Raw genomic sequence first — 12524 nt, forward strand, 5'->3', positions numbered from 1 at the left:
ATATGTACACGTATATATATGATGTATTTACGTCATAATATTTGACGTATAGTAACCATGGCTACGCGATATATAATAAAAGAAGACATCATGTATAGAAATGTATATAGATTTAGTAGTTTAGTACACACACATATATGCATATAAAGGTACGTAATATATAAATCATTATTACAATATTCTACATAAAATAGTTGCAATGTCAAGGGTAGTAAATCAGTCGAAGATTTCACCAGGTTTTTGAGAGCACAAATTATAGCACTGTAGCCACCTTTTAAAAAGAAATAATCGGACAAATGTAAATTCACGCGTTAGTCGATCATGGTCTTTGACCCTGAATCTAACCTATACACGTGTTGCATCGTGTGATAAAAAACACGATTTTGGCACTAAACTATCTTCCTTTTTTCGTTGCCAAAAATTGAATTGTGTCACTGTTAAATTTGTTAATAAAAATTGAAAATTCTCTTACCGACGAATATCAAGATATATAAATAAATGAAACAATCAAGTTTTGAAAAACAATAAATATGAAGAATGACGAGGATAAATTGTTGGACGAAGAACAATGGAAACTAGAAGCACAGGCTGTCATTAATGATATCAAGGATCACGTGATTGACGTAAAAATATCCGACAGATTGTGCAATACTAATCAAGTTATCTATCTAAATTTAACAACGCTGGAAAACTTAACGTTTTGCATCGAATTATCCAGTGCAGGTTTTACCATCGTTGGAAACAAATATGACGATTCTACAAATAAGGGAAATGAATATTTTGAAACATTTTACAGTTTATTGAATTCAATTAGTTTACAATATAGAAATTCATTTGGCAATTTGTTGTTAGAAAAATTGGAAAAATTAAGTTGAGAGTGTGACGCAGGATATATTTTAAAGAACGTATTTATTTATGTTACGTAAATAGTTGCGTTTTACCTTCTTATAAAATAATATAATTATATGCTAGGAATGTTACCTGACACGATATAAAAAGCTACTTCTAGAAAAAAAGTATCGCGCATGGACATCTAAAAGATAAAGAAAAAAAAACAGAACATGAAATTTATCCTCGAAGATTGATGAAGTTCATACAATTTACAAGGACAGTACCGTAATTATTACGTTAATTATACGATACGTTTTCCATGGAAGAGTATATCTTGAAAAACGAAACATTGCTATCTTTGTAAGCTGTATGTCATAAGAGACAGTGTGATTATTAACGAACATGCAAAGAAATTTTTTTCTCATATTTATAAAACTATCATTTAATTTATATTTTATTCTTACTTACTAGTTTTATGTATATAACGTTTGATTTTTCAATAATTATAATCTTGTAAATATAAATAATAGCTTTAGATAATTAATCATGATCTTTTAAGAAATAATCCCTTTTGTAATAAGTTTTTATATAAAGAGTATTTTTAACAATAAAAAAATTTTCTGTTCTTAAAATAATAGGAATTAAAAAATTTAAATAACATGTCCTCACTGTATGACAGCTAAATTTTGTATGTAAGTTGGTACAACTTTAAATGACATTTGTACCAAATTTCATGTCGCTACGATCATTGGTAATTTGTTTACAGTAGTTGTGTAAGAAGTATTTTTACACAGCTACTGTAAAGTAACAATCCAAAAATTGTATTAACTTTTGTCATGAACGAAATAAACGCAACAAGAACGTTAAATGTTGCAGAAAACCTTAAAAATAAAAATTCATTGCATGTTATCAAGTTTATACTGAAAAGTGTGTTCTCAGGAGTTTTTGAAGAGTGAAAAAATCGCTGGCATAATGGGGATATAAAATAAATATTGATGAATAAATTAATATAGTTTATGTTTTATTTAAACAATTTCAATTACTTTTGTGGAACAGGAGTTATTTAATGAAATAAATAAAAACACTTCTTTTAGTTAGACCGAAAAAATGATTCTCTTCATGTTAGATTTAAATACAGACTATTCACGTATATATTCTAACCTCAATGAACGCTATGTATTTTGATAAAATTAAAAAAAAGAGAGAGAGAGCAAAGAAAATTCTATAATTTCAAGCAATGTTTGTAAATAATAGAACGACGATGGAATGAAATACATACACAACACTGACGTATTCTGCGGTAAACGCATAACTTATTGTTAGTGTCCCTAGTAACAGTAGCCATTATCCCTAGAATTCGAGATATTCATCGACGCGTCGACCCTACGTAGAAATCTCTCATCCTCTTCTATTCCCAGCACTTGTCATTCTGTGGTTCGACGTATTACACCGCGAAATGAGACACTTTCGACGAACCTGACATACTACATGTCCAATATAACTTGTATCTGTGTACTGGTGAAGATGGTGGTTGTGTGTACGTAAGTACTTACGTACACACTCCACATACACAATCCAAATGCATATGCAATCGTGTACACCGCGTTACTTCGTGCAGTCGAAAGATACTGAATGAGTTTAGTAGCGTCGATATCATATACGATCGAACAACTCGTTGAAAAGCTCTCGACGATATCGTTAACGACGTTGTCGTTGTATGTGAAGAAAAAGAAAAAGAAAAAGAAGAAGTGACGAATCGCGACAATGACACACCCGTGGAAAGTTATCACGTATATGAGTATGATTCTTTGATTATTAATTCAGTGAGAAGAAGATAAAAAGACACGGACAGAGGAAAAGAGATAAATAGAACAACACCAACAAGGAAAAAAACACGCAAAAAATTACTCGCGATTATAAAACTAAACTGTATCATTATCGATATTTCTCGTTTTGTGACACGTTATGTCAAATTAAAAATGATAACATACTACAACCGCGTAAAACGTGCATTATAAAATAAAAGAAGGTGAGTTAGTGTTATCGATAGATTTTTAATTTTTAATCGTATTCGTTCAAAATTGGAAGAGAATGAAATGGTGATAGAAGAGAGAAAAAGAGAGAAAGAGAGAGAGAGAGAGAAAGGAAGAAAGAAAGAGAGAAAAAGAGAAAATGGAAAAGGGAGCAGAAAGAGAAAGAGAACGTGCGTATGAGTGCATTTGTATGTGTGTAAAAGTCGGGCGTGCGACTTGACAGGTCAAAAGTTTGTTTTTATTTGAAAATCGTCCTGCTTTTTTAATGAAGCCGTGTATAAAGGGTGGGACGATAGTGTCGCTATAGATTTAAAGGAACGTATCAACTAATAATATTCTGTTTTACATGTCCGCAGTAAGACTGTGGCGATTTCTTCACGTCCCATAAGTTAGTGAAAATATCTGAAATTCTACTTATGTGGCTCCATTTTCGACGCTTTGACGATCGAAAGAAAGTTAATAACGAACTTCAAAGTTTACGAATATTCGTAATATTTCTTGCTTCTTCTTCTTATTCTTCTGTGTTATTCCATATAACAAACCAGGAAGGATCTTAAGCCAATTCTATTTTTGATTGAAAAGTTTTATCTTTTACATAAGAGAAATGGTAATTTGAAAAGTCATTTGTTACCATTTACATATATCCTATTTGTTGTTAATGATTAATATTAAATTTATATGTGTGAATATTAATGTATCGATATATATCTAAATGTACGTAATTAAGTATATATCAGTTTAACGTTACAATTATAATTTTATTTGATGATAATTTCTTTGAAAATGTTTTATTTTATTACTACATAATTTATTATCCTTCTTTCTTTGTTTTATTGACCGATCAGTGGAATTATTTTTATGAGATACGTTCTACAGCTTGTTCTCGTATTATGATAATCACAATGACTCTTCAGTTGCATTAGGTCAAAGGTTGTTCTAAACTATTTATTACTAGAAAACTCTTGTATAATTTTATTATGGTAATAGATTTATATTATTATAGTAAATTTTTTTTATTAAACATTACTAGTATAATATATTTCTGTTTTATTTTTCTTTCATATTGATAAAAATGAATATAATAATCATAAGATTTCTTATCACTAAAGATATATTATATTCATTTATAAATTTATCTTTTAATATATTTTTATTTATTACTATTTAGATAGAATTGACAGATTATTTTAAAGGAATGATTCATCTTGTATATTAATCTTTTTTATGTATTTATATATTTGTCTTATACAGGTGTTGTTGATTTTTATTAAGAGTGTTTCTTATCATACCTAGAAATCATCTGATAAAAAAACATGTCTAATTGAAAGTTTATGTGACTACAGATTCAGTGCAACATGTGGCATTTGTCCGATATCCTAATAATAAACCTTATTAGAAGAAAGAAATGGCTAGCTTGATGGTGACTTCGTCAAGTAAGAACAGCTCACGTAGCACTTCTCCTACTAGAGGGAATACATCTTTATCTCAAGCGCATTACCAACAATCATCTAGTTTGGAACATACACCAAAAGCACGTAATGCTCCAATGTAAGTTTATAATTTGTAATCTAATTATAAGTAATGAATTTGTGTAATATTTGGAATGGAATGTAACATCAATCTTTTTCTTCTTTTTAGCTATCAGACAGGAGAAGGTAGCACAGGCAGTGGTAGCAGCTGTGGTGGTTGTGGGAGTAGCTTCAGCATGAAAGGCAGCAGCAGACAAAGATCACCAGGTACTTTAATTCGCATGGGGGATGCTATGGATGAATCAAACGGTAATCCAATCACTGCCGAACCAGATGAGTTTGTGCCAAATGTTCAACCTCCAACCGATGATGAAGGAGTATGTATTATGCTAAATAAATTTTCTTTGATAAATAGGTTAATATATTTTTAATATTATTTGAACATTTATATTATATTTTTTGTTATATAATAGAAATGATATTTTTACATCGATACACATTGCGATAAAACACTATCGTACTTGCATCCGTTCTGGTATAAGATTGCAAGGTTATCATTTATAACAATGTAGTCTATTAAAGAATGAAGCAATTATTTGTATATTGCTATAAATGAATTTGTCATAAAATTCAAAATCTTAATTAGTATCAAGAATGAAATTTTCCTTATAAACTGCATTTAACTTTATATATTGTTTATTTGTAGGAACAATATCATACCATACAATCGTTCCTATCAAATGGTTCTTCTGAATTAATAAGTGATGATGTGGACTCAAGCGCTTCACGAGTTCGACAAGCGATCGAACATATTCAAAGTAAAATAGCCAGAACACGTGAACTCATACGTACCGAACAAACAACTCGTGATGGTAAATTATCTTCTTCCCTACTATTATATTACTATAATGTTGAATTTAATGAAATTAATATCATTATCTTTCTTCTTTGTAGAAAATGTTAACGAATATTTAAAATTAGCTGCGAATGCGGATAAACAACAATTAACTAGAATTAAAACGGTATTTGAAAAGAAAAATCAAAAATCAGCAAATAGTATTTCCCAGTTACAAAAAAAGTTGGATAGTTATCAAAAAAGACTAAAAAGTTATGAAATGAATGGTGCACCTGTAGGTCATAGACAACCAAGAGAAGTACTTCGTGATATGGGACAAGGATTAAAGTAGGTGTACTTAACTTTAATATTTACATTTGCGTGTTAATTTAATTTGTATTAGTTTAGAAGTATAAGTAGTTTTTATAAATAGATTTTGATTTATCTTTATACTTAAAATAAATAACGAGTTATGGTATTTTTCATATAACAGATATTATTTTCTTAACATAGCATGTTTTGTATATACATGAACATCACCATGCACGTTGCATGATCTATTACATAGTTTCTTGCTAACATGCAAAAGGACTTTGCACAAATTAAACTCATGTCAATTCGATTCTTCTATGATATGGTGTATGTTGGTCTTCACCTTTTATTTTCTCTGTTCTCTACACTCATTGCTAAGTATAGAGAGTGATTTTTTTCTTCTAATTTGAGACTCCCTTCCAGAAATGTGGGTGGCAATATTAGGGACGGAATCACTGGTTTTTCAGGGTGAGTGTTATGATAAAAATAGATTGTGATTCAACTATATTCAATATCCATTATATATTAATTTATTTAATTAATATTTCATCTTATACGAACGTTATTTATCATTAAGTAATAAAAGATTAAAATTATAGTATATACGATTGAGGTTAGAAAAGCTTGTTAAAAAATTTATCTAATATCAAACTTGTCATTGAGTATTATTGAAAGTATGTTTATTTAAAATAAGGATTTATAATTTCAATTTAATACATGTCCTAAACTGCTTCTATTTTCCAAGTTCTATATTTTAAAATATATTTGTATTTTATATATGCATTCACATGTAGATATAAAGTATTTATAAAATATCATACCTTAGTTTTTATGTAATTTATATAAAATTATGATTTGTGTAATAGATGTAACATTGTAAAGTACAGCAAGTGTAGTTGTTTACTATTAGATTATCATTAATTATTGACTATTCTATTTTAGGAGTGTCATGTCAAAGCCAAGGGAGTTTGCACATCTTATTAAAAATAAATTTGGAAGTGCTGACAATATAAACACATTATCACGTGAGTAATATTTATAGTACATATTTTATTATACTTTATTATATATTATCAAAATATTGCTACAAATTGTATTGTCAATTTAAAATTATATAATATTTGTTCAGCTTTAAATTAAAATTAGAATGCAATTGGATATAGTAGTTATGTAGAATACGCACCACTTTGACAATATGATATTTGATAAAGTTTAATTTATCTGGTACTGTGCACTTTCGTAGACTATATATTTATAGTCTAAAAATTCAATTATTAATATAAATATGTATGCTTTATTATATTAAATATATAATTATTCTAAGTGTCGCACTATATTGTCTGATTTAACTTTATGCAAAAGTAAATTTGAGTATATTAAAATTTCCATGATATATTTAAAGAAAGAGTTGATTTTCTTGTCATATTTCTATGTGGATTATTCTGCATTTATATTTAAAAATAAATGTTTTTTTTTTTTTAATATGTTGCGCTATCATGGCAGTTGAGAGTAGTAAGTAATGTGTCACAAAACAAACTTCACTTTGCGTCTATCTATTCCACGTTTTTATATTCTGTATATACAAACTTTTCTGTTAATTTCAATATTAATTTTATGTTCATATGTGAAACGTGTTCTTGTATTTAGTTACGTTCAATATTTTGTGATCATACGAATATATGTTCAAAGTTATTACAAAAAATATATTTGTATAGATATCATACACTGTATTTTTTATAATTTTTTTTTTTTAAATAATTCACCGAGTTCTATAAAGCTTTTGTATATTAAATAAATATCAACTTTGCAATTATTACTTATATTTTTCATTTTGTCTATTTATTTAATGATAATTTGTTCTAAGGTGATTGGTTGCTTGTATTAATTGTACATTTCTATGACGCTTTGTCTAATAGTAGTTATCCAATACTATTAAAAAATGAGGTCTTAACGATTGTTCGTGAATAATATTGTAATATTATTTATATTTACATGTAAACAAAATTTCTTACTCTAACTCACATTAGCATATATTTCTATTTCTGTTATATATTTGTTTTGTTAATAAAAATACTTTAATAATATTTAAACAGAATAGAAAGACGGCAACAACTAGCGTTAGTTGTTAGTAGAGTATATATTTTGGTATTGGATAACGATCTAACTTGCAAAATCTATGTCTCTGCAGATGGCTCAACTTTTTATGTAAACGATACACCACATGCAGGTAATGGTGATAACGGTAGTGTTGAAGAAGAAAAAACTCATCATGGATCAGCTACTTTACCTGGTGGCTGTAGTCTTGGATCTACGCACAGTGCTGTGGCAATGAAATTTCCATCGGAAGAAGGTTCAGAATGCTCTAGTGTAACAAGTGAAAGTGGACCAGGTAGTAGAGGCCAAGCCCATACTTGTCACAGTAATAATGCTGCGTTTAGTTTCAAAACTGTCTTCTCGGAACTTCAAGAACACAGAGATAGTCTTGAACGAATGAGGGAAAAATTAGATGGCTTAAAGGTTCGTTTATCATACATAAACTATATATGCAAATTGGGGGTTTGGGTATGGGGATCTAATTTCAATAGCAACTAGGTTTTATTATTTCTATTATAGAAGTTAGAAAAAAATTGTATGAACTAGTATTTTTATTTAGGCTTTGCAACAAGAAGTAACATACTTATCACATGGTCTACAAGAAGAACGTTTTCGATGCGAACGTCTCGAAGAACAAATCAACGATTTGACCGAACTTCATCAGAATGAAGTAGAAAATTTGAAACAAACAATTACAGATATGGAAGAAAAAGTACAATATCAAAGTGAAGATCGTTTAAGGGACATACATGAAATGTTAGAAAGTTGTCAAACGAAAATATGTAAGATGGAACATCAACAGCAACAACACCAACAGTATGTTACGTTAGAAGGTCTTGACAATAGTAATGCAAGAGCATTGGTCGTCAAGTTGATAAATATAGTGTTAACAGTACTGCAAGTTATTTTACTACTTGTTGCAACAGGTGCTGGTATTATGGTGCCATTCCTTAGAACCAGGTAATATCATTTATTATCAATATTTACCTAACGCATATTCTTTTATATTCATTTTTAGTTAGTTACTTCATGAATCATTTTCTCATGTAAAAAATCATATATGTTCATGACTATTAATTGTAAGATATGTCAAATATTGTATTGCGATAGTAGATATTAATTAATCCTCTTGTTGTTTTGAATATATTGTCATAAATGAGTTGTTAGATGTATTTATATATACGTATAGGAGGATCGTTATTTAATTAATATTATTTTAAGATAACATGGACATCATAGATACATGAAAATTTAATTTTACTCATTAATTGTTTAGTTTTACTTTCACGCGTTTGTTACAGCTGTACTAAGCCTCATTGTTTCATGTGCAGGGTGCGCATACTAACGACCACGCTCGTTGTATTGGGTATAGTGTTCGTGCTCAAACAATGGCCAGAGGTGCATGATGTTGGGAGTCACCTCATGCGCCACCTTAAACAAACGCTCGCCATGAAGTAGCATTGTAAGTTATATGAAGACATTTTTTAATCTTTATAATTATTCTAAGAATATATAAAATTCTTTTAAATAAGATTCTTATAATTTATAAGTAAATTTATCTCGTTTCAATGAAAATAATATATTTTTTTAAATAGAAAACACATATAATACTTTCTAATTTATACATGTAAATAAAATTACATTATTTTTGAAGGCACATATAATATTTAATATATTTGTTATTTGTTTTAATTTATTTTTTAATTATAGTATTTTATTTATTTTACGAATGCGATACCAGCTGTTTTTCTTAATAATATTTGAAATAAGTTTAAGAAGTATTCAAATGGAATTGATTTTAGGGTGGTATACTTAAATTTAATGAACCCAGTGATGATGATGCAAAATTGATTACAATAATCAACGATTGGAGCCATTTACAAATGCTGCATTGTTGGAGCAATAACATCATATGTACGCAAATATAATTGTTCGTGTTTATATATTTAATTAGATGCATTATTATTATTGATTTAATTGATATAAAATGCATCTATTTGAAGTTATTTAATTGGTAAAAATGATTTGATTTATTTATTTATTATGCTATTATCTGCATAATAGCAAGTATTTTTCTCCAAAAGACTATTAATCAAATTAGTAAAAAAAATATATTAAGTATTATTTATAAATATATTTTTTTCTTACATTATTTGTATATTTAAATTTTGTTTAAAATCATTGGAATGGAGTTTCATCTTGTACGACGGATACAATTATTATTCCTTGTAAAATAAAGTCCCATTTTTTCTTTGAAAAAAAAAAAAGACTTTAGGAAAAATGATTGAAGGAACGTATATCCTAATGTTATTGAACCATACTATGAAACGATATTACAGTCATGGACATTTAACGTAAGGTGTCGAGACATGTATATTAACACTTTTCCATGTAGCTCTGCTTAAACACTCATCTTAATAAACACTAAATGAGGACTTAAGAATTGAATAATATGATAAAAGAAAATGCTGTCTTCAGTGTGTCTGTGGTTGGTCTTAACGTATTATGTTATTTTAGAATGGACTTATTCAATATGAGAGATAATTCCAAATTTAATATTGAGTCCATAATAAGTTTATAGTTACAAGTCACAAAATTTAATTATTTAACGATTATATATCACCATTATTAAGGTAGCGTTAATTAATATTATAATAGTTGATATAAATCCACCGATGCAATAATAAAAAAAAGTTCACTTACAAATGTTATTAAAGTATTTACTGTATATGATAATTTTTATCGAGAAAATAATTATTCTAAAAAAAATATTTCAATATAAATTTAGTAATATTGAACGTCACAGAAAGAGGTCCAAATATTTTAATCTTATTATATCATATCAGTTAATTATCTTATGTGTAATGTAGATCATAGAGCAATTAATAACAAATATATTACATATAAAAATTGTATTTCTTTGTTTTGAAGAAAGTATTTACCACCACAGACACAAAAATACAAATGCGAATGTATATTTTACGAGTATAAAGAAATGATCCATGACAGATAATCGAAATGAGAGAAAGACTGATGGACTAACTGGTTTATGTCATTATTACCATTGTGAATAACGTTATAAATTCGCTGCAATTTCATTGTAGTGTAATTTGCTGTACATCGGTGAACGTTACACTATTAGAATGATATAGTGTGAACTAATAAAAATTGATGGCAGTGTACAAGTGATAGCTGAATTTCAGAATCTTTAATACGCAAGAGAAAAAAAAATTGCTATCAAGTGGTACAGAATTGCAAAATATTGCTGAATGAATATTTTGCTTGAAAGTTGCATCAATATATCACCCACTACTTAAATAGTGAGATAAATATGACCTGACACTATTTTGCTATGCACTTTCTTCCTTTTGTCACGTAACAAAATATATATATAACAAAACTTTACATTATATAGTTTGTAAATAAATACTATAATATTCTATAGAGTTCCATTCTGTAGAAATAAAAAAAAAAAAATAATTAATGAGCTATTTAAAAACAAAAGCATTTGCTTTACATTGTTATCCTTATACACACTACTTTTTGCACAACAATTGAGCTTATATTTTTGTCTATTATTTGAAAATAAATTTATCCGGATTCCTATCACAAAAAATTGATACAAATCAAGTAATGCTGTTACTGCTTTTAATAATGCATAATATATGTTGAAAGGAAAAAGAAAAAAAAAGAAAAGAAAAAAAAAATACAACCAAATACCAAACAAATTCACAATTTCGTAATTCCTAAACAGAGATATGTATAAATAAAGAAATTATTGACAATATCGATTTTGCTTTTTGTCTATCATTGATGAGTATACCATCAAATTTCCTAATTTCAGCTGTGATAAATTCTCCAGCTTCCTAAGTTGAGGATTATAATTTTTATAGATGAAAAAATACAAATATATAGCTCGATATATTTTGAATTCGTCAATATTATTATAATTTGACACGTACGTATATCGTTTTCATATTTTTTTTTATATTTCTGCTATCATAAAATAATAAAACCAGTGTTTGTTATATATAGCGTGAAAATAAAAAATAAACGATAATAAGAATTTTGTTAATTAGTAGCAAAGGCAAATATACAAGCGTTATCAAATAATTCTCTAATTTCGTAATAAAAAAATATTAAATATTAAATTGTTTCTGTTTATTACTAAAATAATGTGTGTTTGCATCATAGAATCAAGAATAGCGAACTATGTCGAAGTATAATATATAAATATAAATATATATATATATATATATTTAATTGTCTCTTGTTTCAATTTTCTTATTTTAAAAAAATTACTCTTTAAATTATTATCAAAATCAAAGTTTATATGGAACGTTATAGTTTATATGTGGATTGTTAAAATTAATTAACACGTTATAAAAATGTCTACTTTAGAAAAAAAAATGCTGTGACACACTATGCTAAGTTTCTATATAAGCTTAGCATTTAAGAGTCAGTTTTTGGGATCAATATATTCACAATAGAAGAAATTTCAAATGTATTATTATATGCGCAATATACGCATGTGTAACTTATTAGAAGTATATATAGTTACAAGTAAATATTTAGCGTGCATCGAATAATTCATATTTACGATTTTCAATTCTATTAAGTATTTCATATCGATGATTTATGTCGTAAATTATTTAATTTATTTCTACTAATATATCTCGTATAAGTTAATTATCTATTAAAGTTTTATATAATAAATAGACAAAAATATATAGGGTGTTGATAGATATGTTTCCGTATTTCTCTGTGATTAATCTCGTGGCTGTGCTCAAATTTTGTCTTTGTATAAAATTATATTTCTTTTATTTTAAAAGATAAGAAATATAAAATAAAAATAATAAAAACTAGGTTTATAATAAACTTCTTTGGTATATTAATATAAAATATTCAAGCACAAATGTTAAATTTAAATAATTTTTAAAATAATCAAAT

At 27.3% G+C, this 12524-nt stretch overlaps 2 protein-coding genes across 10 annotated transcripts; both read left to right on the top strand.

The window, feature by feature from the left end:
* The first annotated feature begins 155 nt into the window (after positions 1 to 155).
* On the top strand, positions 156 to 1839 carry LOC107074628 (GSK3-beta interaction protein). The gene has a single exon (XM_015336239.2). The coding sequence runs from the start codon at positions 531 to 533 to the stop codon at positions 873 to 875; it is 345 nt and encodes a 114-aa protein (XP_015191725.2). The 5' UTR covers positions 156 to 530; the 3' UTR covers positions 876 to 1839.
* Positions 1840 to 2270: 431 nt separating this feature from the next.
* Dmtn (transmembrane and coiled-coil domain 2 protein Dmtn) lies at positions 2271 to 11361 on the top strand. Of its 9 annotated transcripts, none has more exons than XM_089175156.1 (12): positions 2272 to 3471; positions 4208 to 4412; positions 4503 to 4710; positions 5040 to 5205; positions 5288 to 5516; positions 5904 to 5948; positions 6423 to 6505; positions 6984 to 6992; positions 7708 to 7997; positions 8134 to 8534; positions 8876 to 9036; positions 9377 to 11361. In XM_089175156.1, exons 2-11 carry the CDS (start codon positions 4270 to 4272, stop codon positions 9030 to 9032), a joined length of 1731 nt encoding a protein of 576 aa, XP_089031282.1. In that variant the 5' UTR covers positions 2272 to 3471; positions 4208 to 4269; the 3' UTR covers positions 9033 to 9036; positions 9377 to 11361. The 9 variants fall into 9 exon arrangements, with proteins under 9 accessions (XP_089031285.1, XP_089031282.1, XP_089031286.1 ...); XM_089175153.1 differs by lacking the exon at positions 6984 to 6992 and having other exon boundaries at positions 2276 to 2860; positions 3221 to 3471; positions 7669 to 7997; XM_089175159.1 differs by lacking the exon at positions 5904 to 5948 and having other exon boundaries at positions 2271 to 3471.
* The last annotated feature ends 1163 nt before the right edge of the window (positions 11362 to 12524 follow it).

Source organism: Polistes dominula, unplaced genomic scaffold (assembly GCF_049000335.1).
Source record: "Polistes dominula isolate Pdom_NZ unplaced genomic scaffold, Pdom_raw_medaka contig_82, whole genome shotgun sequence".
Lineage (NCBI taxonomy): Eukaryota > Metazoa > Arthropoda > Insecta > Hymenoptera > Vespidae > Polistes > Polistes dominula.